At 61.0% G+C, this 27,323-nt stretch overlaps 3 protein-coding genes across 18 annotated transcripts; 2 read left to right on the top strand and 1 right to left on the bottom strand.

The window, feature by feature from the left end:
- Positions 1–8: 8 nt before the first annotated feature.
- Positions 9–10,970, top strand: TKFC (triokinase and FMN cyclase). Of its 3 annotated transcripts, none has more exons than XM_070427231.1 (18): positions 9–77; positions 1,433–1,552; positions 3,262–3,451; positions 4,366–4,476; positions 4,569–4,750; positions 5,933–6,011; positions 6,276–6,368; positions 6,945–6,979; positions 7,056–7,140; positions 7,234–7,323; positions 8,071–8,187; positions 8,511–8,627; positions 8,785–8,922; positions 9,455–9,561; positions 9,655–9,758; positions 9,886–9,919; positions 10,019–10,108; positions 10,460–10,970. In XM_070427231.1, exons 2-18 carry the CDS (start codon positions 1,550–1,552, stop codon positions 10,622–10,624), a joined length of 1,740 nt encoding a protein of 579 aa, XP_070283332.1. In that variant the 5' UTR covers positions 9–77; positions 1,433–1,549; the 3' UTR covers positions 10,625–10,970. The 3 variants fall into 3 exon arrangements, with proteins under 3 accessions (XP_070283332.1, XP_070283330.1, XP_070283331.1); XM_070427229.1 differs by having other exon boundaries at positions 8,511–8,648; XM_070427230.1 differs by lacking the exon at positions 9–77 and adding an exon at positions 245–308 and having other exon boundaries at positions 8,511–8,648.
- A 1,018-nt stretch (positions 10,971–11,988) lies between these two features.
- On the bottom strand, positions 11,989–20,529 carry CYB561A3 (cytochrome b561 family member A3). Of its 9 annotated transcripts, none has more exons than XM_070427236.1 (9): positions 20,370–20,529; positions 18,708–18,779; positions 17,824–18,024; positions 17,396–17,479; positions 16,197–16,462; positions 15,003–15,211; positions 14,370–14,524; positions 13,780–13,936; positions 11,989–13,186 (listed from the first exon to the last, which is right to left on the bottom strand). In XM_070427236.1, the coding sequence occupies exons 5-9, from the start codon at positions 16,378–16,380 to the stop codon at positions 13,163–13,165; spliced, it is 729 nt and encodes a 242-aa protein (XP_070283337.1). In that variant the 5' UTR covers positions 16,381–16,462; positions 17,396–17,479; positions 17,824–18,024; positions 18,708–18,779; positions 20,370–20,529; the 3' UTR covers positions 11,989–13,162. The 9 variants fall into 9 exon arrangements, with proteins under 9 accessions (XP_070283337.1, XP_070283335.1, XP_070283334.1 ...); XM_070427234.1 differs by having other exon boundaries at positions 17,286–17,479; positions 17,824–17,947; XM_070427233.1 differs by having other exon boundaries at positions 17,824–17,947.
- A 374-nt stretch (positions 20,530–20,903) lies between these two features.
- On the top strand, positions 20,904–26,727 carry TMEM138 (transmembrane protein 138). Of its 6 annotated transcripts, XM_070427225.1 has the most exons (6): positions 20,904–21,214; positions 22,205–22,409; positions 23,302–23,529; positions 24,553–24,724; positions 25,721–25,796; positions 26,185–26,727. In XM_070427225.1, exons 3-6 carry the CDS (start codon positions 23,402–23,404, stop codon positions 26,631–26,633), a joined length of 825 nt encoding a protein of 274 aa, XP_070283326.1. In that variant the 5' UTR covers positions 20,904–21,214; positions 22,205–22,409; positions 23,302–23,401; the 3' UTR covers positions 26,634–26,727. The 6 variants fall into 6 exon arrangements, with proteins under 6 accessions (XP_070283326.1, XP_070283325.1, XP_070283328.1 ...); XM_070427224.1 differs by lacking the exon at positions 22,205–22,409; XM_070427227.1 differs by having other exon boundaries at positions 20,904–22,409; positions 26,038–26,274.
- Positions 26,728–27,323: the final 596 nt, after the last annotated feature.

Below are 27,323 nucleotides of genomic sequence, written 5' to 3'. Positions count from 1 at the left end.
TCCGCGCACCGCCGGCGCTCCGAGTACCCGGATGAGGGCGCCCGTTGTGGGTCCTCGGGAAGCCGTGGTGCCGGCGGGTGGGTGCCGGGGAGAGAGGGGCTGGGGGAGTAGCGCCGACACCCGCAGAGCTGACCCGCCGCCCGCCGCCCTCCCCCCGGTGCGCGCCCTCCCCCCCGCCAGGCCCCATCCTAGGCGACTCCGCGGCTCCCAGCCCTCGGGCTGCCATTCCTTTGGAACCGGAAGAGCCGCAGGGGCCTGGGGAGGGGAGGGGTGATAGCAGTGTGTGCAGCTCCCAGGCTAGGACCAAGGTCCGTACCTCCCTCCCCTCGGCCCGCCTAGCTCCCCACACCCAGCTGACCCCAGAATGACCCTCCCCTGACCCCAAAATGGCCTCTCACCCCTGCCTCACCTGGGGGAGGGGGGTACCAGGAGGCTCACCTCTCCCCTTTGAACTTTTGTTTTATTCTTCAGACTTTGAAGGGCCCGCCAGGCCGCAGGCCCAGCACGGTTAGTGCCCCTAATTGCTGTGCAATTTCTAACCATGCAAAACCAGAATTTCCCGGGAGAACCTTAATGACCCAGAAAGGCAGTCCTTAGCTCTGCAGCGTAATTGGCCTCACCGGATCACGTGATTCGGGAATGGGAGACCACGTGGTCTGGAGCGCCAGCAGAATGGCACAGACCTTATGGCCCCATTTTACAGATGAGGAAGCTGAGGCTCCGCGCCGTTGGTTTACCTAAGATCCCCTAGTAAGTCAGAGGCAGAACTAGGCGCAGAGCCTGCTGTGGACTCTTCCCATTGCAGACTCATTCCCTGCGCCCAAGACCCTGAGTGACCCCAAGACACCTCTGAACCAGGCGGGACTGAGGGGAGCTAAAACATGCCTAGGGGTTCCAGGGGTGGTTTCCCACACCAGGGACGCTGCATGACTTTGCAGGCATTGAGTTATCCGTGGGAAGAACACAGACTTTGTAGAAAGACTAGACCTGGGTTTAAGTCCTGGCTCTTAGCATGACCTTGAACAAGTCCCTAGAGCTTCGGAGTCAGTGTCCTAGAACTAAACTGTGCGCACAGCTCAGCTGCCTTCCTCTTGGTTTGATACCAACAGCAACAAGAGCAAGTGCGTGAAGATCTTTGTGAGTGTATTCACTGCACACGATGCTTGTGTGGGAGAGGGTGTTACTCTGGTTCATCGCACCCTTGGGTGGTGAGGTGGGTGCTCTCTGTGCCCACTGTGGGCAGATCTGCCTTCTGGCAGCCACGTCAGGTGAACCTTGGCCAGCCCCACGCTCCACTCCATCCCCAGCGCACGTTCTGGAGTTTAGCCTTGGATCAAAGTCTGGGGCAGCTCCCTAATTACGAGGGCCTGGAAGCATGATGTGCCAGTAGCTGCGAGCACCTCCAGCAGCACACATTCTCACTCTCCTGCAGGTGCTGCTGCCACCTGCACCGTGCTCCGGCCCAGGCAGCACCCACAGGATCGCCCGTCCTCCGGCAGCTCAGTGCCAAGGCGCCAACTCAGCCTGCTGGCTTCAGCACCTCCCCACCATGGTGAGTCGCAGGAGGGCCAGGACTGGGGAAGGACACTGTGGGCTCTGGGCATGGCGGGGGGGGGGGGGAGCATGCCAGCCCTGGGCACGCTGGAGTTCCTTACACTCTGACCAAGAGATGCTGCTGCCTCCTAAGGTTCAAAGAGGTTAAGACAGAGGGTCCCTCTCGGGGCCTGGTCCCTGCTCCCCTCCATTTCCTAGCTAGTCCCGGCAGGCCCAGGGCTGCAGCCTCTGAGTCCCTCCAGGGCCCATCCGCCCCCTGGTCTGGTCATGTCTTTGGAACCGTCACAGTTACCTGCACTGGAGTAGACACTGTACCAGCTACAGAGGGGACGCGCAGCACCACTGAGCGCTGCCCCCTCACCACTCCGGAGCAGATGTGCAGCAAAGCAGGCCTCGCACAGACCTAGTCCAAATCCAGCTGCCCCTGACCAGCTGTGTGGCCTTTTACAGAAGACGCGCACTCTCTGAACCTCTTTCTCCTTGCAGTACGAGGCCGGTTAAGCCCTCCCTGCAGTGGTCCTGAGGTGTTTATCGGACGAGTCCTGGGGCCGAGCACAGTGCCCTCAGGCCGAGGGAACCAGGATAGCCCTGGTCCCTGCCCTCCTCTGACTCTGGGATGGGAATGGTTGTCAGCGATGGCGAGGGGTCACCTTCTTGGTGGGTGGTGGCGCTGGAGGCTGGGCTTGGAGCCGAGACCAACCACAGCGTTGTTGCATATCCAGTCCCTGGTGGGAAGAGCTCAGCCCCTGGGGGAAGCAGCGTGGAGCAGCAAAACGGAACCAGTGTTGGAGCCAGGCAGACGTTTGCTGGCTGTGTGATCTTGGGTGAAGTCACTTAACTGTGCCTCAGTTTCCCCACCAAGCTAACCCTTCCTCCATAGGGTTGGTGGGAACATGAACGGGCCAAGCTCAAAAGCACCTAGAAGCGTCTGACTCTCAGGCACGGCTCGGAGTGGCTCTCATTATCCTGCTCTCTCCGTACTGACCTGTATTTGTCCCCTGGAGCAGATGGCTTGGCTCTGGCCCCCGCCAGACCCAGGCAAGGTCAAAGTTTACACAGAGGAACCTGCTGCTCACAGGCTTGAGGGAGGAGCCTCCGGAAGTGCAGCTTGCCAGGGCCCGGCTCAGCTGCGGGCTGCCCCGCCCTGGCCCTCTGGGTCCCTTTTGGGCGCTAGTCTCACTCTCTTTGGGACAAAAGCAGGAGCTGCCTGGGTCGGCAGACCCCCTCAGCTAGTTACAGCTTTCTGAGAAAGGAAGTAGCGCCCTCGTATTCAGCTTTTACTATATGACAGGCTTACGCCTGTCACGTCCCCGTTGTGCAGAGGAAGACTTGAAGCTCAGAACAGTGAGGTGCCTTCCCCGAGTCCTCAGCCCAGGGAGGCAGGCCTGGGATTTGCTCCCAGCTGCCGGTGCCTGCAGAACCCAACCCTTCGCCCTGCTCCGGGTCACTCAGGCCACCCGCCCTGGCCCTCCAGGACTCCAGTCCCCCTTTTCTTTGCATGGAAGCCATTCTTCAGGATAAATTTAAGCTATAATCCAAAACGTTTCAAAAGGACAAATTAATAAGAGAACTCACAGAAATAGCCACCTGATAAAATGAGGCAGGGTTCTGCGTGCCCCTGGCGTTCCTGAGTGGGCGTGGAAGAGGGGTCGTGGCCATAGCAACGGGACTGGTGGCCTGAAACTCCTCCTCGCTCCTCTCCCGTAGGCCTCCAAGAAGCTGGTGAACTCGGTGGCAGGCTGTGCCGACGATGCCCTGGCTGGCCTGGTGGCCTGCAACCCCAACTTGCAGCTCCTGCAGGGCCACCGCGTGGCCCTCCGCTCTGACCTGGACAGCCTCAAGGGCCGGGTGGCACTGCTGTCGGGTGGGGGCTCCGGCCATGAGCCTGCCCATGCCGGTGAGTGCCCCAGCCAGAGGCGGGGGGTGGGGGCTCCGAGGAGATGTCAGTGCTGGTAGGAGGTTCAAAACGCAGCCCAGACTCCAGAACTGGGTCCTGGTTCCCGCTCTCCCCCTCCCTCAGGCTGTGATTTGGGTCGTTATGGCCTCTCTCTGGGCCGCAGTCTCTATAGCTTATAAAAGTAACAGGTTGGGCCAACTGACCTCTCAGCCCCTTCCAACTCTGAGAGTCAGTGAGTCTGTGAAACCTCCTGGCTGCCAGCTGATCTGCCACCTCCTCCAAGAAGCCCTCCTGACTCTTGCAGCCTAGAGCGACATCCCTCTTCTGAATTCCCACCCTGCATTTTCACAAAAACACGAACAGCCCTGGATTGTTTTTGCCCAGTGCCGGGCGTGCGCTCTCCCTGAGAGCTCCTGGGGGCAGCAACCAGGCGTTGGAGCCTCTGTGCCTTTGCTGTCTCCCTTCGGCAAGTCCCATCCATCCAGCAAACAATCCTGAGCACCCAGGGCCCCCCTGGGTCTTTCCTGATGCTGTACCGATGTCCTGGGCACTAGGGATGCGACAGTGAACCAGACAGACAAGGGGCTCCCCTCATGGAACTCTGTTCTCCTTTGGGGAGACAGACAGTAGCCAGGTAGACACATAAGTGAAGAGATCGTTCCAGAGTGTGTACGTGAGGCCTGAAGACGAAAGCAGGGGAAGGAGCAGCGAGCCATGGGCTGGGGTGGCAGCGCTCAGCTGCGGGTCAGGGAAGGCCTGTCCAGGGAGAGAACTGAGTGAAGATCTGCGGAGCAGCCCAGGTGCTTGTCTAGCGTCGGGCACGCAGGGGGCCACCTGCCCGTGATGCTCAGGAGTGGGGGAGACCCTGCGACAGCCAGCACGGCGACCCAGCATCCTCCCCCACCCACCGCCAGGTTTCATAGGGAAGGGGATGCTGACGGGGGTCATCGCGGGAGCTGTGTTCACCGCCCCGGCAGTGGGCAGCATCCTGGCAGCCATCAGGGCAGTGGCCCAGGTGGGCACAGGTACGCTGGGGTGCAGGAGGGGCTGCTGCCAGGCGGAGAGGCTGGGAGGGGGTGAGGACAAGCACCGATGGGCCCCGCTGCTGCTCCTCCAGTGGGGATCCTCCTCATCGTGAAGAACTACACTGGGGACCGGCTGAACTTCGGCCTGGCCCGGGAGCAGGCCCGGGCTGAGGGCATCCCCGTGGAGATGGTGGTCGTTGGGGATGACTGTGCCTTCACGGTCGTGAAGAAGACGGGCAGGCGGGGGCTCTGTGGCACGGTGCTCATCCACAAGGTGAGGTTTCCCTCCAGCCTCCGTCACCCACCCCCTAGGAGGCCATTCCTTCCCCAGTGCTCCCCGCGCCTCAGCCCAGCATGTGAGCATGCTCCCAGGCCCTTCCCTCTCCTGCCCACACCAGCCACTGGTGTCTCTGCCACGCACATCCTCCGCAGAGCCTGCCCTTCCGTCCCAGCCTCGGGGCAGCGCTCTGCGGGTGCCTCCTCACGGGGCTCCCCTGCCGGCCTCTTCCTCCCCTTCCAGCCTGTTCCCACACTACCCAGAGGTGCCTCTGGAAGCCGCGTGTCTGATGGGGCTGCTCGCCTGCTGACGGCCATCAGGGGTTCCTAGAGTCAGCCCAGGCTCCGTGGTCTGGCGCCCACCACACGCCTGCCTTCCTCCCTGAGCTTTCCAAGTTCATTTCCCATCATCCCCACCCTCCTCTTATGCTCCATGAATACCATTTCCCTGTACCACCGGCCTGTACCACCGGCTGCGGCCCCCCGGGTCTTTCCTGAGGCTGTACCGATGGCCTTAAAAACCCTTTCTCCCTCTAACTCGAGTTGGCCTGGCTAATCCTCCTGTTGAGGTCCAGCTCTGGTGTCTCCCGTCTGGGAGGCTTCCCTCCCGACACTCAGCTGGTTAGAGCCCTCTCAGTGCCCGCATCCCACCACGCGCTCTCCCACTGCGCTCACTCCTCACTGATGCTCCCTCTGCGATTCTGCTTCCCAGACCCTCCCCAGGTTGGTTCCTCCAAGGAAGGCTTGTAACCAGTCACTTTTTCATTTCAGCACAGACTAGATGCTTGGCAGAAAGCGGGTGGGTGGGTGGGTAGACGGATGAATATGCGGGTGAGTGGGTGAGTGAGCCGCAGTGTGCATGCCCTGGAGAAAGAACTCCAGACTAGGAATCAGGAAACCGGCCATCAGCCAGCTGTGTGACGTGAGACACGTCATCTTCCCTCTCTGGGCCCATTTCTCCATTTGTAAAGTTCTTTCTGGCTCCAACAGACTGATGGTTCAAGATTCCTGGCAGGTTCATTGTGAACGCGAGGATCCACCGTTCTGCCCCGAACACCGTGGGCCAGGCTGGTGTGGCAGTGCCCAGAGAGTCCCTGCCAGCCAGACCCTCAGCCCCTGTCTTCCGCCCCCACGTGCTAGTGACTCTGGTCCCTTTGGGGCTTCTTTCTTGTGGGTACAGGTGGCGGGTGCCCTGGCTGAGGCCGGTGTGGGGCTGAAGGAGATCACAGAGCGGGTGGGCGTGGTTGCCAAGGCCATGGGTGAGTGCCAGCCCAGGGGGCGGGAAGCGGGGGGGCGGGGCTGCCTTGGGACTGGGAGCGTTCCCAGCAGCTGCAGGGGAGGGCTTGCCCAGTTGTTCCCCCGGGCTCAGGGGTCTCCTAGGGGAGCCAGGGGCACCCGTAGCCTTGGGTCCCAGAGCCAGGTTTCTCTCATCTGAGACGGAGAGGCTGCCCCGCCTAATGCCTGCTGCCCTGAGTGATGCCAGGAGCAGAGCTGTCATCCCGTTCATCCCTCATCTCTCACAGGAACCCTGGGAGTCAGCTTGTCCTCCTGCACTGTCCCTGGTTCCTCCAAACTCACCTTTAATCTTGCAGCTGATGAGGTGGAGCTGGGCCTGGGTAAGTTTTGGCCACCCCTGTCCTAGCCGTGCCTGCTCCCGGGGTTATACACACATCTGCGCTGGGAGACACCTGCCCGTCCTTTCAGCTTATCTGCAGCTGTCACATAGGTGCTGGGTGTTTTTAAATGGGCACTTGAAGCTCTTCGGGCTCCACCTGCCCGATTCTACTGCCACGTGAGGCTCCGTCCGTGCGCGGCCCACCTCCCTGCCTTGGCTCACATCACTCAGGGTCGCCTGCCACCTGCCGCCTCCTTTCAAGGGCCGTTTCGAGGCCAGCGCAGCTGCAAGCTCTCCCTCTCCCCCTGGTGCTTCCAAAGTGATGGGCAGAGGCCTCATGTCTCCTCGCTTGGCTGCCTCTCGCTAAAGCTGCTTCACTATTACAAGTTCAGGTCATGGCTCTCTCCACCACAAGCCACAGCTCCTGGAGGGCAGAAACTGTCGTGTTCATTATCCTGCCCGCTTCTACCCCGCCCCCCACCTGCACAGCACCTAGCCCAGCCCTGAGTAAATCGATAAAAACACGATGAGCCGATCCCAGGCCTGAGTGCCTCAGCAGTGACTGCTCTATCCACAGGCATCCACGGGGAAGCCGGCGTGCGCCGGATCAAGGTAGGTGGCCTCCCTGGCCCAGGCTGGTCTAAGGCCCAGGCCTCGGACACAGCTCACTCCTGGGTCCCTCCGACAGATGGCCACCACCGACCAGATTGTGACGATCATGCTCGACCACATGACCAACTCGTCCAGCGTGTCGCATGTGTCTGTGCAGAGTGGTGAGGGGCTGTTACACTTTTGTCTCCCAGCACCCCCACCCCAACCCGGGTGAGGGGCCCAGAGAGTCTCACCGGCGTCGTGTCTGCCCACAGGCTCCTCGGTGGTGCTGATGGTGAACAACCTGGGCGGCCTGTCGGTCCTGGAGCTGGGCATCGTGGCCGACGCAGCCGTCCGCACTCTGGGTGAGCCCCCGGAAGGGCCTGCTAGCACCCAGAGCTCCCTCCAGCCTGTGGAGCTGCACATACGGAAAGCAGCTGCGCCTGGCTGGTGTGGCTCACTGGGTTGGGCCTAGTCCCATGCACTGAAAGGTTGCCGGTTCAATTCCCAGTCGGACGCATGCCTGGGTTGCAGGCTTGATTCCCCAGTAGTGGGTGTGTAGGAGGCATCCGATCAATGTCTCGTTGTCACGTCAATATTTCTCTCTCTCCCTTTCCCTTCCTCTCTGAAAAACCAATAGAAAATTTATTTTAGAAAAGAAAAGAAAAGCAGCTGAGGTAGGGTCTTGTGGTGGCCCAGAGCTTGGGCTGTGCAGTCAGACGAGCCTGAGTTAGGTCTTCGCTCTGCCCTAATTTCGAGTATTGAGCCTGTCCCTGTCGTAGGGAGGGGTGACAGTAACAGTGCCTCCTCATAGGTCGTTGTGAAGATTAAATGAGACTAAACATACCGAATGCCCTCAGCACAGTGCCTGGTACCTGTAAGAGCTCAGCAGATGAGACCTGCAGTGACCCACCTGCCCTGTAGAGGGGACCCGGCCAGGGAACGGGTGACTCGGCGTTGGAGGGAGGCCCTGAGCAGACCTGGCCGTCTCCCTGCTGGCCTCGGGCCCCGCTTCCAACGCCCTTGATCTTCTCTTACTCTGTTTCTCTGTTCCGGGGGAAGTACCACCCTTCTCCTCTTCGCTCATGGACGTCTGTGCTTTGCTATTGCAGAGGGCCGTGGGGTGAGGGTTGCCCGTGCCCTGGTGGGCACCTTCATGTCAGCGCTGGAGATGCCGGGCTTCTCTCTCACCCTTCTGCTGGTGGATGAGTCCCTGCTGAAACTGATAGGTGAGACCTTGAGCCCGGGTCATCCAAGCCAGGGTCCTTGTAGCTGGAAGGAGCCAGGGGTCTTGGGGAGACCCCACCAGAGGTCTCCTCATTGACCATGACCATCAGGCCCCCGGGGAGGGTCCCTTTTGACGTCTCCAGCTCTCGCATGACTGGAGGAGTTGGTGTTAGGCTTCTCCCCAGGGACAGCCCCTCTTCCCTTGTATACAGTGGGTACTCAGTACTTGCTTTTTGAGATGGAGGGAACTGGCCAGGGGGAATCCAGGTCCCACTTGACCCCTGGCCAGCCACCCCATGTCTAAGAGTCATCCTGCTGCCACTAGATGCTGAGACAACCGCGTCGGCCTGGCCTAACATGCCCAAGGTCCCCGTGACGGGGCGGAAGCGGACTCGGGCAGCCCCCTCCCGGCCCTCAGAGACCCCTGACTTCACTACGGAAGGTACCGAGCCCTGCTGTTGGGGTAGGTGACCCGGGCATTGGCCCGAGTCCCGAAGGGTGAGGGGTGTGCAGGGGCCCTAACGCCCGTATCTCACACCCCATCAAGCTCAGCTGTGAGAGGGCCAGGTGCTCCTCCTCCCGCTGTCCTCCCCCTGCAGGCTTGATCTCGAAGCGGATGGCGCTCGTGCTGGAACGGGTGTGCACGACCCTCCTGGACCTGGAGGAGTACCTGAACGCCCTGGACCGTGTGGCTGGCGACGGGGACTGTGGGACCACCCACAGCCGCGCTGCCCGAGGTGGGTGCCAGGGCCCTCGCTGTCACATTTCTGAGATGTTGGCATTTCATGAGCCAGAACAATTTCAGAAACGTTCGGAGTGCTTGCATGGGCTGCCAGCTTTCCTTTGGCCAAGCACAGTCCTGCACAAAGCCTCGCCCCCGTCCGCCATTTTCATGGAGACCGGGCCTGCACCACTGCAGACGTGGGGAGTTGTCACTGCAGAACAAGGCGTCTCTTTCACAGGGAGGGACTAGGTCCCGAGGGAACTCGCTCTGCAGTACCCGGGCGAGTGCACCCGTCTTCATTGTCCAGCGTCAGTCAGGAAAGCTAGTTAGTGCCTCTCGTGGGCCAGGCGGCTCTGGACACAGCAGTGAGCAAAGCAGATGAAAAGCGCGGCCCGCGTGGCTGGTGCCAGTACAAGGCCCAGGACGGCGTGGCGGCCGGGGAGGAGCATGAAGCCGGGAAGCGAGGCCTGGGGGGAGGCCTGCCACCGTTCCTCACCCGCTGCCTGCTGCGGGGCCCCTGACCTCCTCCCCCTCTCCGCCTGCAGCTATCCAGGAGCAGCTGAGGGAGGGTCCCCCCCCTGGCAGCCCTGCCAAGATGCTCTCCGAATTGTCCCTCCTGCTGCTGGAGAAGATGGGAGGCTCATCCGGGGCAGTGAGTGCTGCAGTCCCCGGGCGGAGGGTGACACGGCCCTGGGCTGGCTGCGGCCCAGGCCGGGCCTGAGTGTAAAAATTCTGGTTCTCCCAGCTCTATGGCCTGTTCCTGACCGCAGCGGCCCAGCCCCTCAAGGCCAGCACTGACCTCCCAGCCTGGTCTGCTGCCATGGATGCCGGCCTGGAGGCCATGAGGAAGTGAGTGGAGCCTGTGCCTTAGCCCAGGGGGGGCTGGGGGGAGGGTGTTGAGTGTCACCTGCTCCCAGCCAGGCCCTGCCCCAACCCCATCACCCCCTCCAGTGACCACTTGTTCTCTCCCCTGCAGGTATGGGAAGGCTGCCCCAGGAGACAGGACTATGGTGTGTATGCGCTCAGCCCTCCCCCCTCTGATCGCAGAGCCCTGAAGGCCATCCTCAGTGCCGGGGCCTGTGCTCACGCCCCTCCCTCATCTTGTCCAGCTGGATTCTCTCTGGGCAGCAGGACAGGAGCTCCAAGCCTTGAGGAACCCAAACGCTAATCTGTTCCACATCCTGACCAAGGCAGTGGAGGTGAGTGGAGGGGCCCAGCCAACGGAGACAGGCTGGGAGCCAGTTAATACCCGTCCTGTGCTCGGCTCCCTCTCCTGAGAATGGAGACGAGTGCCTGTCCAGGGGGTGTGCAAGGCTAAAGATGAACAGAGCCCGGCCTGGTAACTGGGACCCAGCAGGTCCTCAGGAAATGGGGCCACGGGCCTTGCTACAGACAGGTGGGCATGACCGCTCTGCCCTGGGGACAGAACAGAGGGCGCTGGCAGAGCTGGGACAGGAAGGTCCAGGGCCTCCCCCAAGCCCAGGCCTTCCTTCCAGGGCAGGAGGAGGCTGGAGGCTTGTCCTTACCCTGCTCCTCTCTATCCCCCTCAGAGCGCAGAAGCTGCGGCCCAGGCCACCAAGGACATGATAGCTGGAGCTGGGAGAGCCAGTTACATCAGTTCTATGAAGCTCGACCAGCCAGACCCCGGGGCAGTGGCCGCCGCGGCCATTCTCCGGGCCATCCTGGAGGTGTTGCAGAACCTGGAGGATGCGTGAGTGCCACTCTCACTACTGTGCAGAGGCTGCCACTGTCACCTCCCTCGCCTCGCACGCCCATCCTCTACGTTCAGCAGCAACCCCTGCCAGCCTCCGGAGCGACTACAGTGTAGACTGCAGGCCCAGAGGCGTCACTGCCTACTCAGGGAAGGCGGGTCCCGGGCTCAGCCCGCTCTGCCCGCTCTGCCCCAGCCCCAGCCGCCTTGGCCTCAGCAGTGAGGCATTTCCCTGGGGGCGGCACAGCCGTAACTGGCATTGCTGACGTGGTGTCAAGACTCCCGGGAAATGCCTGCACCTGAGCCGGTGCCACTGTGAAAAGCAGCTAATAAACCGCATCAGAGCCAGAGCTTCTGCCGCCTCTGAGGCCCTGTCTCCAGGCGTGTGAGGAGCCGTCCTCTGCTGCCCTGGGCAGTGCTCAGCCCCTGGCGAGATGAGCCCTCCTTCCACCGAGACCCCAAGGCCAGGCCTGCACGGCTGGGCTGGCTCCACCGGGACCCCAGTCCCGTCCACCCGATACACACGCCACACCCGACGGTGTGCTTTTCTCAGCACTAAACCAACAGAACCCACTGACCCTTCAGGAAGCCAGTGGGCACACGGGACACCAAGAAAAGAAGCCACCATAGTGTCAGCTGGGTGGCGGCACAGGAACCGCGCCCAGGCCAGCCCTGCTCTAGAGCAATCCCGGCGGCCCTGCCGGGCCCAGTGCGTGGTGGGCAGGGCAGCGCACACCCGACCTGTGCTCCGTGCAGGGGCGGTCCCAGGGCCTGGTGTGCCCTCACATGGACACGGCTGGGTCCCTGTTCTGCTTCAAACCGGCTCCAGAAGCTCAGGCCTGTCACTTAGCCTCTTGGAATCTGGGAAACTGAATGGCGCTTGCCTTGTGGGGACAATAGAAAAGGGTCCAACGAATCGATGTGAAGCCTCAGCACAGTCCGGGGGCCACTCACTGTGGTTACTCCGCTCATTGGTGTCTGCACCCCACTTCCAGGTCCTGCGCCACCACCTACACTACAGCTGGTCACACTGGGGGGGCCCATCACTCACTCAGCCCAGGGCTCCTGTGCACCAGCCACCCCACGGTCCCCGACCACGAGGCGGTTATCAGCGTGCGCAGACGCACACACCCAGCAGCTGGGGAGGAGACTGGCATCAGACACCTGCCAGTGGGTCCCAGCGCTGCCACTTCCTGTTGGGTGACCTCAGGCAGGTGTGGAAGCACACACCAGGAAGTGTTCGGGGCCACAGCAGGAGCAGCGGCTCCGGGCGACAGTCCTCTTAAGGCCTCAGGGTCAGAACTGTCCTGGGCTTTTCCTCACCGCCCAGGGCTCCCTTAACCACAATCTCATTTCAGTAGAAGAGGCTTTGGTTCTTAAAAACATATTTAATGAGAATCAGGCTTTACAAACAGGTGAAATGCCTACCCATGTGGCCAGGGGGGGTCATGTGACCCAGCTGCCTGGCAGCCATCGAGGTGGCTTTGGAGCCTTCGGTCACCAGAGGTTCAGGCAGTCCTCCTGCTGGCATCTGGCCTCATCGCCATGGGCCGGAGAGGAAGCACACTCAGACCCGGGCGTCAGCTGCTCGCCTTCTGCGCACAGCAGTGTGGCCCCGGGACCCAGCAGGACTCATGTGGAGGCAGGAAAAGCCAAAGCCCCAACACGTAGGAGACGAGCCAGGCCCCTCCCCACTTCTCTAAAAAGCTCCGCTCGCACTGCCCTCTGCACGAGGCGGGCTGGGGCCTGCAGCAGCCGCTGGCTGTGGGAGCAGTGAGGCACTCGTGCTCAGCAAAAACCTGCGAAAGTGGCCGTGGTCCTCGGCTCTGCTGGGACAAAGCACCCAACGCTGGTCATGTCGTGGGGGCCAGGGACAGGCAGGGAAGCCCTAACCTGGTAAAGGAGAGTAAGGCACCCCTGCCAGCCCTCCCCGCTGGGACAGCTGGGGACAGCAGGTTCCAGGCTCCTTGGCTGCCTGACGGGGACAGGCCGGATCCAGGTCCAGGCTGTAGCAGCAACAAGAGGCGATGGCGCCACACGGTCACAGTGGACTTGAGACATGAACAGAACGGCGAAGAGCAGGCAGCCTTAGTTTCCCTGCAGAGCTGCTCTGTCATCCCCTCCCTCCCAGCCTCAAGTCCAGGGGCCAGCCATGGCAGGTGCCGAAATGACATGCACGTCCCAGGGAGAGCTGACTGCACGTTACAGACGGTGCTGGAGTCGGGCCATCGGAGCTGTTGGGACTTGCCACCACCTCCCGAGGTGTCTAGGGAACCAGCTCAGCTGGACTTGAGCCAGGGAGCAGGGGTGCGCACGCAGCCAGGGCAGGAAGGGCCTATGTACAGGGAGGACCTCACAAGTCAAGGCCAGGAAGGAGAGCGGAAGTCAGAGCACCGAGAGATGCGTAGGCAGCACGTGGCGGAGAGAGCAGCCCACGGGGCGGGCGAGGTGGGGGCTCGGCAAACCGCCGGGATCCCCAGGTAGAGCAGAGGTGCTGAGGGAGTCCAGACGCACCCCGACCACTCCTGCGTCCCTTCTCGCTTCACTCCCTTTCACGCAACAGGGGCTGGAAGACAGCAGGCGCACAGGGTTAAAGGCCTAATGTCAAAATGGCCCCTGACCTGCAGGCATCACACCAGGTCTGGGCTGTTCACACAGACCCCAACCTTCAGTCCCCAAGTCACAGCATCTTTCAGGGAAGCCCGAGCCCCTCAGCCTGACACCCCCCTCACCCCACCCCTCAGATGCCGAGTGGCCAACAGGCAGAACCTGCTCCAAGTACTCAGCTCGTCTGCAAGCACCTGTGAGACCAGCCTTGAGCTGGGAACACAGAAGTGACGACACCCCCTCTTCACGCCCAAGGCTCCCCTGGGGAGGGTGAGGCCACGCTTTCCCTCCTGAAGCCACAAGAATCTGGGGAAGGGAGTAACCCCCGTCCTCTCCCGGTGGACCGGCCCCTGGGAGCCCCGGAGCCTGGGCAGCTGCCTCTGCTCCGATGGCGGGGACGGGCTGGCCTGACACCAGTGCCCCACCTTCCAGCTGCCCGGTTCCCCACCATGTTCCTGGGTTAGTCTTCCTGGTAAGGCCCACGCCTCTCCTGGTGACCATTCTCTGGACCCAGCCCTCCCCCAGCCTGGTCGGGGAGACCAGGGCCCGCACCTGTCCTTCGGTCGTGATCCCCACTTCCGGGCGTTTCCAGGATGAGGCCTGCAGGACGTAGAGCACCAGCAGCCCAAAGGCCACCACCAACATGCCGGTGCCGTTGGCAAAGACAGCCTCGCCGGGCAGGCTGGAGTAGGGCCTGGTGGCATTCTTCCTGTGGGTGACCAGAAACGTGGGCCCGAGAGACTTCCCCGGTCCTCGCCCGGCGCGAGACCCAGGGCCACGCACAGAGGGTGGCGAGCTCCTGGGACGGGACCCGCAGTGCTGACACGCTGCTGAGCCCCAGCCCCCACAAATACCTGCAGGGCGCCTTTCCCTGAGAGGAACTCATTTGTAAGTGGCCCTGACAGTGTCCATGTCGTAGGGCAACCGAGGACTACGTTAGAAGAGTTCAGCGCAGCAGGTGCTAAGTCTGTGTGATGCTAGACAAATACCGACGGAACGATTTGCCAAGCTCACCCAAGAAAGGCCGCTGCCTTCCAGACCAGGATGCCCGGCCCCCCAGGCCCCCCTCGGCAGGGCTGTGACCACAGAGCCATCTGAAGACCCTGCTCTTTCCCCTCCACGCGGAGGGCCCACCCACTCACAGGCTGAAGAAGAGCTTCTCATTGATGCCGGAAATGACGGACGCCATGGCCAGAGCGAGGATGGAGGCTCCGAAGAAGACGTGGACAGGCTTAAGGAGGCTGCGCAGCCACAGGGACGCCCAGGGCAGCAGGAAGACAGCGAAGCCCAGCAGCCACTGCGACGCAGGGAGAAGGAGCTGAGCCGCCCGTGACCACAGGCGCCGACTGGTCAGGGGACCTTCTCCCTTCGCTCCCATCAAACCTCCCACCAGGAATTGCCCCAGCACCACCGCGTCCTTGCTGTGATCTGTTTGTCCTACACAAACGAGAACCTTTCATGACTGCGCAGCTACAACCCCCTCCTGCAGTCACCCTTGCCGGCCTCCGCTTCCTTGCGTCCTGGCTCATAACCCCTGCCCACGGCGCTCTGGAACCGCAGGCCAGCAGGGTGATGGGCGCAGGGTGAGTGCGGAAGCCACAGTCTCCATGGCCCTTTCAAATGCCCACCTACAGGGTGTGCCTGCAAAGGCCGCCTCCACGCAATGAGCGAGACCAGGGCGCGCACCTGTCCTTCGGTGCTGATGCAAGTGAAGCCCCAAGCAGAGCCCATGGCTGATCCGGCGGTGGGAACCCTAAGGAGGGCAGAGCACCCACCTGGCAGGCGAAGAAGAACACGGTGGTGATGCCCAACCAGCTGTGCAGGGAGTAGAGGTTGGCGATGTGCTGATAGTTGTGATATCTGAAGACGGCCACCAGCCCCAGCACGGTCAGGATGAAGGCCAGCAGGTGCAGGGACGCATGGGCAATTTTCCAGGGCAGCTTGGGTCCCACCCAGGACTGGGGCAGGCGGTACACCAGTGACGCTGCCGGAGAGAATAGTCCAGGGCTCGGCCTCCTCCCCTCGTGCTCGCCCCACGTTAGGGGATTACCCACATGTCCCCACACAGCCTCCGACGAGGGAAGGAGGAAATGCCAGGACATGATCAGGAAATGCTAGGACACTCATCGGCGTCTTCTATCCTTGCATCATTTCCGCGACACCGGCCAGCCGTGAAGGCAGGAGAGAAGGGACAGGGATAAAAAGGGAGGAACTGCGATACCCAAGGTGGTCTGGAGGCAGGTTTGCCGGTTAGGTGACCCGGGTCCAGACCCTGGCTCCGCCTCCTAGCCGCCTAGATCCTCTTTCTAATCTCAGCGTCCTCATCTGGAGGAGGGTAACAATAGAGCCCGCCTCACAGGCTTCTTGTAAGAGTAAAATGCGGTGATGACCTGAAGCACACGGGTAAGCTGCTCCCACAGTGTCCCCCTCGTCCCCGTTTACAAGGAGGGGAAGGAGGCCCTCCTGGGCCCCACGCCCAGCTCTGGACGCTCGGGGCCAAGATGGGTCGGGCAGGAGTAAGCAGACCCCTTATGCAGGGCCCTCTAGGCCAAGAGAGGCGTCCACCTCCTGCTCCCAGAGCCGGACGGCCAACTGCAGCTCCCAGGCCCGGCCCCGCCCGCCCATCTCTGTGAAGGAAGCTTCCTTGAACAGCCATGCACGTGTTTCCGTCCTCCACGGCCACTCTCAGTGCACAGAGCAGAGCTGCGTCGCTGCAACACCCACCACGTGGCCTGCAAAGCCTGATCCTACTCCCTGGCCCTCTTCTAGAAAATACCTGGGAAGCTGCCCTTTCCACGTGCCCCATTCTCACTGCTGCCTCCTCCGAATGACACCTGGGCCCAAAGGCAGACCAACCGCCCGACAGCCACAGCCCTGAGCCCAACAGCGACAGAGGCCAGGCCCGGAGAGGGACTGCTCTGCTCCGTCCAGGCCGGGCCCGGCCCGTCTCCCACGCGGACCTCACTCACCAGCGCTGTAGATCACCACCATGCCAGCCACCATGAGCACCGGGTGACAGTTGAACGTGAGGATGCTGCCATCCCAGGCAAAGCCACCGTGCCAGCTCCACATCCAATAGACGGTGAAGAGGACACACAGGGAGCCCAGGGAGGACAGCGCCAGGACCGACAGGTAAAAGCGTCCCTCGGCCATTCCGGTCAGGCTCCTGGAAGCAGCAGCAGCCACGTGTCCCTCCGCTCAGTGCGCCCACACCCGCGAAGACCGCGCTCTCGGTCTGAAGGGTGGACACTTTTGTGTCAGTTCCCCTGGGCACCACCCCGTGAGGCCGGACCCCTGGTTAGGGACTGTGACTGAGGCCCCACCCCCTACCTGGCAGCACACAGGGCACCCAGCAGGCCTGGGGCTGGCCCAGAGTGGCGTCTCCTCTGCTGTGGCCGGTGCCAGGGCTCTGGGCCCACAGGGCCCGGAGATAAAGAGCGACCTCCTCACGGCAAGAAGCGGCAGGAATCAAACTCCGGCTGGACCACACCGAGGCCCGGCCGCACAGGGCCCCGCTCTACAGAACAGCTCTTCCCCATGGTGAGGTCTGTGGGCCGGGCCTTCCCTCCCCTCCCGATCCCCACACTCCACACCTTGAATTGGGCGTGGCCTCGGCTAATCCCCCGGCCTGGGCCTTCCGCTTTCTCTTCCTCTGGGGAAAGTCCAGAGGAGAAAAGAGGAAGCGAGAACTCAAGCTCTAGAAAGCGGGAGTTTACAGTGTGTCCTCACCTGACACTTCGGTGGGTTCTTGCCGCTGTGGTGAACTGACAGACGATGAAGCCAGTTTCACCCCAGCCTCCTTGTTCTAAACAAGAGGTCCCCACCGCGTCTCATCCATGTTAAATGAAACGACATTATTCGAGGACCTGCTGTATTTCCACCCGAACTGGTAACTCAGAAAGCAACTCTGGTGCCAGGCCTGGAGGGCTCGAGGCCCCCAGCTGCCCTTACAAGTCAGGCAGGTGGGCGTGGGGCGTAGCGGGCAGTGCCACTGCCTTCAGCTAACGGGCAGGGGGCACGGCCCCTTCTCCAGGGAGTCACACACCCCACGGGCTCACCAAAAGGTGGCGCTGTGGCTTCCTGCAGGTGAGGCCCCTGGATCTGAACCAGCTCACAGAGGGAAGAGGGGTCCTCACAAGCGTCGAGGAGGGAGCCCTTTCCTCCTTACCGGAGACCCGGGCAGGCTGCAGAGCGGCGGCGAGGCGGGGCACGTGAGCAGGCACGCAGCACTTGCAGGACTCAGTCTTCTCAGCTGGAAGAGGGGCACAGCTGTGAGGACTTAACTCGGTGAGGCAGCTACGAGCACACCCACACTGGACCCTTACGCACACGATGCCATGGACTCCACTTAGCAAGCCTGTGAGGAGGTACCTCCCCGTGTTACAGATGAGGAAGCGGAGGCTCAGGAGGAGTAAGTAGCTGGCACTAAGACCCAGTCACTGAGCAGGAAGTTTCAAACCCTGACCGGTTTGCCTTCAGGGCCCATGTTTTTTCCTTGACCACAGGTTGTCGGAGGGAGTGAGAAAATGTATGTAAGGACACAGTGAAAGTCAAGTATTGCACTTTTCTTAGTGTCGTCGCTAAGAAAAAACCTACCAGCAAAAACCTGAAGCTCGGCCCTAGCTGGTGTGGCTCAGTGGATAGAGCGTCGGCCTGCAGGCTGAAGGGTCCCGGGTTCGATTCCGGTCAAGGGCACATGCCCAGGTTGTGGGCTCGATCCCTAGGAGGTGTGCAGGAAGCAGACGATCACTGATTCTCCCTCGCCATTGATGTCTCTTTCTCTCTCCCCCTTCCTCTCTGAAATCAATAAAAGTATGTAAACAACAAAAACAAAAACCTCAGGCTCATGGCCCTCGTGCCTGCCCAGGCCTCTCAGTGGCCCTGACTCTGTGCCAGGCCAGCTCTCTCCAGCCAGGTGTCCACCTAACCGGAAACAGACACTGAGCTCTCAGGCGGCGATCCAAGCTGCAATCACCTCGGGTAAAGGTCGCCTGAGGTCTGCGGAAAGAAGCCCGCTTCCACGAGGCTGGGAGGCCACAATCAAGCCATCAGCTTCCTCCCTCCTCAACCCGGAGCTCAGAGCTGTCCCTTAGCTCCCTCGAGAGCAGAGGGAGCCTCAGGTCACCAGATGCTCAGTCACCCCCACCCCAACCCGCCCCCCGGGGAGGGTTAAGTCAGCAAGAAGGAGCTCTTGGTCAGTGGGCTCCACCCATCAAACATCTACTTTTAGTATTTTCCTTTGTTAAAGGAGAAAAGAATATAGTCCAAAAGGGACTGGACCCACGCCCTGGCAGAGGTCCTGTTACTGCGCTGGGGCAGGCGTGGAACCGGGCACAGGGCACAGTACACAGACGAGCCCTCCCTCTGCCTGAGATACAGCCACGCAGAGGACAGGGAAGGACGCGGGGACGCGGCAGTCAGACGCTGAGAACACCCCCTCCTGCACTCGGAGGGCAGGCGGTGCTGGTCCAGGTGCTCACCGCGGCGTGGCCTCCAGTTCCGCCCTCGCTTCGCGGGGACCCGTTCTCAGAGACGTCCGTCCCAGAACTCCTCTGTGAAGGGAGGATGGTAGATAGTTCAGTCTCGGCCGGCCGTCCCGGCTGTCACACCTGAGCACCACCTCTGCTGATGCAGTGCGAGCAGTCACAGGCGACGCCTTCACAAAGGACCGTGCTGTGTTCCAAAGAAGCGTTACTGACGGACACAGAGACGAATTTCTTATCATCTCCGCATTTTACCCTTTTCACTCCTCTTCAGCCACTTAATGCGCAGGCCCTTCAGGGGAGCCCGCTGTGGCCTGTGGTGAGGCCTGCCGACCCGACTTAAGGGGTCTGCCCTCCAACCTAAACCTCAGCTGGGGCCTCGGCAGGAGGGTTCTCCGTCTCCCAGGCTGCACACAGCTCGGCCCGGCAGGATCGGTACGGACACAGCAGGCCCTGGAGGGGCCACTTCTCCTGTGCCAACATGTTCCCACCTGGTTCCATATGGGCCTGTCAGTAATTAGGACACCCCCAGACCTGGGGCGCAGCAGGGAGACCTGGTGGGTTTGGCTCCAGACCACCACAGCAAGGCGAGTGTCGAAATAAAGCTGGCGGAACCTTTTTGCTGGTGGAGGGTCTTGCCTTTGTAAGAAATGCAACAGCCGTGAAGCGCCACAAAGCGAGGGCAGCCGAGGGAGAGACGCCTGCATGGCCCAGGCAGCTCTTCCACTAGGAAAAGGCTCCATGTCAAACGCGTACAGTGTTACCTTTACAACTTCCAACGCAAATGGATGAGAGAGAGGACAGTCTCTCCCTTCCAGGTGGAGGGGGGCTCTAGGATTCCGGAAGCTCAAGTCCTGAATGCTCGAGCACGCGCACCCCTCCTTTCTCCCAGGTAGGTTCGCTCTCTGCACCCTAAGGGTCCCCACAAGCCCTGCAAGCAGGAGAGCAGCGGGCAGCCGCAGCTCGTCCCGGGCTCACCCTGAACGGGTCTCCAAGGCCCCTCTCCTCCGCCCTTCCGGAGCCAAAGCAGCGCGCCCCGGCCTCGGCTCTCTCCTGCGGCTGCGTCTACCCTCAGCCCCTCCGTCCCTGTTCCACGGACCCCAGCTTTAATGAACCTCCTCTCAAAAAATAAAAATAATAATAATAAACGCTGGCTCCAGAGAAGAAATGGGACTCGGCCCAGGAGAGCAGCTGGGCTGGCGCAGGAACCCTGGTCGCTCCCCGCACTGGAGGGCTCCTCACCTCCGAGGGCGGCCAGGGCTCGGGAGCGGGGGACCCCAAGTTCCAGCCCCGAGGCGGACCAGCAAAGCCCCCCTTAGCACAGTGACTGCGGACACCCCCTCGGACGGTGCAGGGGGCTGGCTCCGGGGTCCGAGGGCCATCCCGGGCCGCGAGGGCCAACCCGACTCCCCTCCGGGACGGAGGCGGCCCCGGCCAAGCGCGGGCGAAAACCAAGGTGCCGGGCTCCACTGCCGACGCGCCTTCCGGAGAGATTCGGGGTCGGCACAGCCACCCCCGGTGGGAGGAAGGCCCGGAGACGGTGTCCCCTCCCTAAAGGAGGAAACTGAGGCCGGGCGAGGCCCGCGACAGTGCGAAGCTGGGTAGCAGCAAAGGCAGCGCTCGAACCCGGGCCCCGGAACTCCCAGCCCGGGCTCTCACCCCCGAACCACGGTGGGACGCAGCGGAGTCTGGGGTCTCCGAGACCCGCCTCTGCCACCCGGCGGCCGTTCTCGGGGGGTCCCAGGTGAACTGAGACAGAACAGCCACGAGAAGCACTCGCACCCGGCACCACGGCCAGGAATAGCCTGGCGAAGCCGCGTTGACCATTTAAAGGCTCAGGGAACTTCCGGTCGCGCGCGGGGCCGCCTGGGAAATGAAGTCCAGAGTCGCCCTCTCCTCGCGCGCCAAGCAGCTGACTCCCCCGCCACTTCCGCCGCGGGCGCCCCACCCCCACCCCCAAGCCCGGGGACCCCGGGGCCGGCAACGCCATCGCGGGCCCGCCCTGCCCCTCACTCCCCGAAATGTTCGGGCCCAGCGAAACCCCCGCCAGGGGCTGGCGCTCAGCAAGGCCACGCGGAGGGTCGGGCCCAGGAAAGCTGGGCCCCAACATGGCCACCCGGCCGTCCACAGAGCGGGCCGAGGAAACCTCCGCCTCCACTTCCGGAATTTGAACCGGTTTCCGGAAGCCAGGACGGTGTCTCCATGACAACCGACGTTGGGGCTTGAGGTGCGCTGCTTGAGGACTAGCAGAGAAAGTGTCCGGAAGTCGGCGCCTTGTTGTTGTTTGGGTTTTGGCTTCTTGCCGAGGCGGCCCCGTTATTAAAGCGGATTCAGGGAGGCGAGGGGGCGTGCTCTGGGGCAAAGGGAGCGCGGCGGGCGGCGGCATCCCGGCTCCACTCCCCTGCCCGCTGGCCGGTGACCTGAACTCTGACCTGCAGGATGGGGATCATGCTTTCCCGCCTTGCAGAGGAGCTGCAGGGTTAGAGGAAGCTGCCTCGGTGCTGGTAAGTACGCGGTAACTACCAGTATCTGATGAAGGAGGGAGCTGGGCGCAGAGAAACCACGTCCCTACCCCCAGCAGGCGGGCCTTCAGCAGGCGAGCGGGGCGAGGCTCCTGACCCCTCAGTCTCTGTGAGATTGGGGCACACGCACGCTAACCGCTGCTGCGCAGGCCGGTGTGGGATGAAACAAAGTAATAAGTCTGAAAAGAGTTGTACATTGTAAAGCATTTTACAGATGTTAATTCAATCTCAATCTCTAACACCTCAAAACATTTTTAAAAAATATATTTTTATTGATTTCAGGGAGGGAGAGAGAGAAACATCAATGATGACAGAATAACCCATCGGCTGCCTCCTGCACGCCCCACAATGGAGATCCAGCCCGCAACCCGGGCATGTGCCCTGACCAGGAATCAAGCCATGACCTCCTGGTTCATAGGTCGAAGCTTAACCACTGAGCCACTGCGGCCGGGCCACCTCAAAGCATTTTGAAATTTGTTCATAAATTTAATCCAGATGGAATGGTCACAGGACACCCCCAGAGCAACTTCTGGGTCTTGTCATATCCTCCTATATAATAAAAGGCTATTATGCAAATCAACCGAACAGCAGAACAGCCGGTTGCTATGACATGCACTGACCACCAGGGGGCAGATGCTCAACACAGGAGGAGCACCGCTCAGCCATGAGCCCGGTGGCTGGTGAGCGCAGTGCGGACATCCCCTGAGGGCTCCCGGACTACGAGAGGGCACAGGCTGGGCTGAGGGACCCCTGAATTTCGTGCACTGGGCCTCTAGTATGGAAATAAAGGCCCAGCTTCCATCCCCTGGTGCCCACTGTGTTGCTCCCATAACCTTACACGCAGTTCTGCGGGAGAGCACCGTTTCCTCTCAGCTTTTTCTGCCTGCACCACTTCCCACTTCTCCTGTGCCAACATGTTCCCGCCTGGTTCCATATCGGCCTGTCAGTAATGTAAGAGACCGCTTTGTGCAGTAGGTAAGAGCACCCAGACCGGACTGCCTGGATCCGAATCCCAGCTCTGCCGCTTACTAGCAGTGTGACCTTGGACAGATTAGTTCATCTCTCTGGACCTCAGTTGTCCCATCTGTAAAATGGGGAGTATCTTCTACTTTGTGAGATTTAAACAATAGGAGCGCTTAGACTGGTCCCAGCACACATGTAAAGGACTGCAGCCGCAGTAAGTATCAGTATTACAATCGGTATTATTACACGACCAGACACTCGTGTGCTCCTGGAGCCCTTTGGCCTCAAAGTGGTTGAAAGAGCTCTGAGTGTCCCAGTTCCCAGCATGGAGCACGGGGGAAGGTTAGGGTGAGGAGCCGGGAGGGAGTGCCTCCTCGGGGTTTGGTGGTGGTGGTGGTTTTGTTCACTGCTGTATCCAAGCACCTAGCATGGTGCCTGGCCCATAATAAAGGGTGTCCCAAAATTCACGCAAGAAGTAATGTTGATAGAAAACACAGGTTTATAATTAAAAATTGTAAATTTTTTATTGCTTCATAAAGTATACAGAATAGGGTTATGTATGGAATAGCATATCGGGTAAATGGCCTCCACGGTTTTGCTGGCACATACGCACTCTTTTGTTGAAATTTTCCATGACCGTTTTTGCATAGATGTGGCTGAATTTCGATGAGGCTCATTTTCATCTTGATGGCTTGGTTAATCGACAAAATTGTCACATTTGGGGCTCAGAAAACCCACGAGTGATTGTTGAGAAACAAATGCATCCACAACGTGTCACTGTTTGGTGAGAGTTTTGTTCTGGAGGCATCATCGGACCATTCTTCTTCGAAAATGCGGCTGCTCAGGCCATAACAAAAGAGTGCGTATGTGCCAGCAAAGCCGTGGAGGCCATTTACCCGATATGCTATTCCATACATAACCCTATACTGTATACTTTATGAATCCATAAAAAATTTACAATTTTTAATTATAAACCTGTGTTTTCTATCAAAATTACTTATTGCGTGAATTTTGGGACACCCTTTAGGTCCTCAGGAAATAGTCATTGTATTCATGAACTTTTAACCACTTTTTTTTTTTTTTGCCCCAACGGGCTCTTGTCTTAGAGTAAAAGAAACAGCTCTGATTCTTCTCCCTGGGCGCTGGGCGAGTCGGGTGCTGTCTGGGGACGTGGGATGTGCCCTCGGCGGCCGAGAGCAGAGGAAGATGCTGCAGGCCAGCGGCTACAGCCTGGTGCTCTCCCTGCAGCTCCTGCTGCTGACCTATGACCTCTTTGTCAATTCCTTCTCGGAGCTGCTCCGCGCGGCGCCCGTCATCCAGCTGGTGCTGTTCATGTGAGTTCAGTGGGTGGGACTGACCGCCCACCACAAGCAGCGTGAGGCCTGGACAGTCAGGCCTTAAGAGTTACTAACAGGGAATCTGGGGGAGGAAGTATGAGGACCATGGAGACGCCACAGGTCCTGCTTCTCTCCCTCTGACAAGGGCCTGGGAGACGGGAGCAGTTCACATAGACACGGGGTCCCACTGCTAACCCTGTCACTTTCTGCACCTGTGAGCAGAAATACTGTCTCCTGTGGCCGTGAGGAGGATTGCAAGATGGCAAGCTAAAGGGCAACTGTATTCATAAAATATGTGACTCCCACGATGGAAGCTGTTGGCATTTCCCTTCACAGTAACATACGGAGACTCCATGAGGCAGTTCCGGGGGAAAGTGCAGTCTTAGGCGTGACCGTCCTCCATGAGGCAGTGCCCCGGCCTGCCAGACGGCGCTCTCGTCACAGCGGCGACCCCGACCTCCTGCTCTCGTGGAGTTCCCTTCTGGTGGACAGGGAATATACACATATTTTAAAAGGGTCATTTCAACTAGTGATGTGTCATGCAATGGACATGCAGTAGCTGGGGAGGGGCGGGGAGGGAGGGCCACTTTAGCTAACGGCGCTAAAGGAAGTCTTTGTGAAGAGGGACACCTGAGCTGAGACGTGAGTGGCCCTGAGGCACAGCCCTGCACAGATCAGCAGGCGCTTTGCAGTCTGGATGGGAGCGTCTGCTAGGACGTGTGCCCAGCTGTGTGCCCGGCATGGCGGCTCTGGACAGAGGGAGGGACTAGCTGCCCACAGCGCCCAGGGGGCTCCTGGAGGGAAGCGTGTCAGCAGGACGCCTTGTCTGTGGCTGCAACTAGCTGCGCGGCCAGTGGGAGCCTTAGCTTCATCTCATTTGGGGCCCAGAGCGCATGCTCCCTCGGGGGGGCTTTGGAGGACGGGGTCACAGGAGGACAGAGTCCGGGTGCCCCTCGGGACCCAGCACAGCTCGGCCCTCACGGCCGCCCCATGGCCGTGCTTTGTTGCCTTTGCCTGCAGCATCCAGGACATCGCGATCCTCTTCAACATCATCATCATCTTCCTCATGTTCTTCAACACGTTCGTCTTCCAGGCCGGCCTGGTCAGCCTCCTGTTCCATAAGTTCAAGGGGACCATCGTCCTGACGGCCGTGTACTTCGCCCTCAGCATCGCCCTCCACGTCTGGGTCATGGTAAGTGGGGAGCTGCGAACCTCTGAATCCTTAAAGGGCCAGGAATAGCTTTCCTCGGGGACCAGCATCATTCTCGCACATCGCCCAGACCCTGGATCAGAAAGGTGAAGGGAGTGCGGCCGGGACTAGGGTATGTGAGTCTCCGAGCCACTTTTGCCCGACCTTCCGTGTTGGAGCCCAGCTTCTGGAACATTCAGTTCACCTTCGCCCCAAACAGGTCTCCTGGGGCCCAAACGGGAAGTTGAATCTCTCTCATCTGTTTGGGTGGGTGTTGACCCAGGGGCTTTATAGGCCCCCGTGTCTTATGGGAAAGAGCCACGCCAGAGTGCTGCTTGCCCGTCTGTGCCTCGGCCCCCGCGCCACCGTCGCCCCAGGAGAGCCGACGCCAGGTGCCTCCTCGGCGCTCGATGGGCGCAGAGCAGACGCAGTGTTCGTGGTTCCAGGTTCCTTCCGCTTCACGGGCTTCCTCCCTCGGGTGTCCCAGGGTTTCCCAAGTCGCCTTCTAAGGGGCGCATTACAGCTTCCGGGGGTCTGGTCATCTCGGTACTGAAGCCACCTTCTCGGAGGGAGGGAGCCGGCTGTGCCCGGGTCGCGGGTGCTTCCTAGAGAAGATGGTCCCTGCTCTGGGTCCTGGCCGTGTCCTGGGAAGCCCGGATTACGCCCGCGGTGCCCGAGCCCTCGTCTGACAGCTCTGAGCCTGAGCTTTTCAAGGACGGCAGTGCCCTCGAGGCTGCGCTAGTGTGGCCTTTCTCCTGGGCCAGGCTGTGGGTGAAGGTATAACCAGCGTAGTTCACACCTCCTCCCTCGGGTTAAAAGGAGATTTGCTTCGCAGCAAAAAAGGGCGCTTGAGGCACCTCTGAGGACCACCCCTGGGGGCTGTGGAAAGTGGGTGAGATCAGCCTGACTTTAAACCAGCGGCCTCTGTGCAGCTCACCCAGTTGGAGGCGTTAGGCCGCTCCTGGCCATTGACCTTTCCTGCCTCCCTGTCTCCTGCAGAACTTACGCTGGAAAGACTCCAACCGCTTTGTCTGGACAGAGGGGCTTCAAACGCTGTTTGTGTCCCAGAGGCTAGGTAAGGGCGGGCAGCCTCAGGCCCCCGCAGTCCCCCCGTGGCTCTGGCGGTGAGGGCCTGGGTCCTGGCTTGTGAGCCCCCACAGCCGGCGGGGGGGGTGGGGGACAGCCACACCAACAACGGGGCTGCTGCCCGTGGCTGCGGGGAGTCCCTGGGCGTCACGAGGTGGCCTCAGCCTCCTGGGGCTCCGTTCTCGCTGAAGCAAGTCCTCAGGGGCCCGGCCTCCTCTCCTCACCCCCAGCGGCGGTGTTGTACTGTTACTTCTACAAACGCACGGCCGTGAGACTGGGCGACCCGCGCTTCTACCAGGACTCCGTGTGGCTGCGCAAGGAGTTCACGCAAGTCCGAAGGTGACGCGTCACACTGATGGGTGCCTCCTGCCTGGCAGGGGCCACATGTGGATCTGCGAGGGGGACGGTGGCCCCGGGCCCGGGACGCAGCCGACAGGCTCAGGCCAGTTGTGTCCAGCAGCCCAGAAGCAAGATCCTCCCTCTTGCAAACTCAGGTTCCGGTGCAGACTCCAGGCCATGCATAGCCCCCCGTCCCTCTCGGCTCTGCCCGGCTCCTCTCTGCCCCCCCCCTCCCCCCGCCCCCCCCCCCTCCCGCCCCATCCCCGTCCCCGTCCCTCTCGGCTCTGCCCGGCTCCTCTCTGCCCCCCCCTCCCCCCGCCCCCCCCCCCTCCCGCCCCATCCCCGTCCCTGTCCCTCTCGGCTCTGCCTGCTCCTCCCCCCTCTGCTCACAGGGCCCTCGGCTTTATCCGTGGGAACTCCCCGCATCTGCGCTCTGCTCCACATCCTAAGGACCAGGCCACACAAAGGGGTGTTTCTGTGCTGCTGACTGACCACGCCTGGGATGTTGAGATTCTATGCCCAAGGCCCTTTCTGTTTCTTAACGTTTTATAAATAGGGAATAAATGGAAGTGTTTCCAGAAGTGGTGGTGTCCGTCGGTCAGATCGCTCCCCTTCCTGGTAGGAGTCAGGCCAAGTCCCAGCCTCGCCCCCTGGGCAGCTCGGGCCACAGAACATACACACATGATACAGTTTATCGAGTCCCGTTATGCATACACGATATTTTTGGAGGAATTCAAAATGTAACCTAATGCCCCGCCCCGCCCCGCCCCTGGAGTCCAGACTTCTGTGCTTCCTTCAGACTCCGCCCCTGGCAGGTCCCTAAACTGCCCTCAGCAGCGCAGACATGTTCCTTAGCCTGTGTTGGCAAAGACATTTTTTAAATCCGTGTGCCCAGGGTCTCAGCTGTCTGTTGCCAGAACAGTGTGTGAGGAGCCGCCACCGGATTCAGCGCAGACAACCACAAACGGTCACGCGGCTCTTGAGTTGGGTTCAGGCGGCCTGGCCGAGTCCGGGCCATTTCTGCTGGGCTCGCTCATGAGTCTGGTCAGCTGTGGGTCAGCCAGGCAGCGTGATGGCCCCGGGCCCCGTGGCTCTTGGCTAACCCAGGCCACCTCCGCCGGGATGACGGGGCTGTTCACTCGGGTTCACATGACCCGTCTGTGATGAGCGAGTCTGT

Source organism: Myotis yumanensis, unplaced genomic scaffold (assembly GCF_028538775.1).
Source record: "Myotis yumanensis isolate MYYU_CA2020_CCGP unplaced genomic scaffold, mMyoYum1.0.hap1 SCAF_10, whole genome shotgun sequence".
Lineage (NCBI taxonomy): Eukaryota > Metazoa > Chordata > Mammalia > Chiroptera > Vespertilionidae > Myotis > Myotis yumanensis.
Note: the sequence above shows the minus strand (reverse complement) of the source record. Positions and strands in the feature narration are given on the sequence as shown.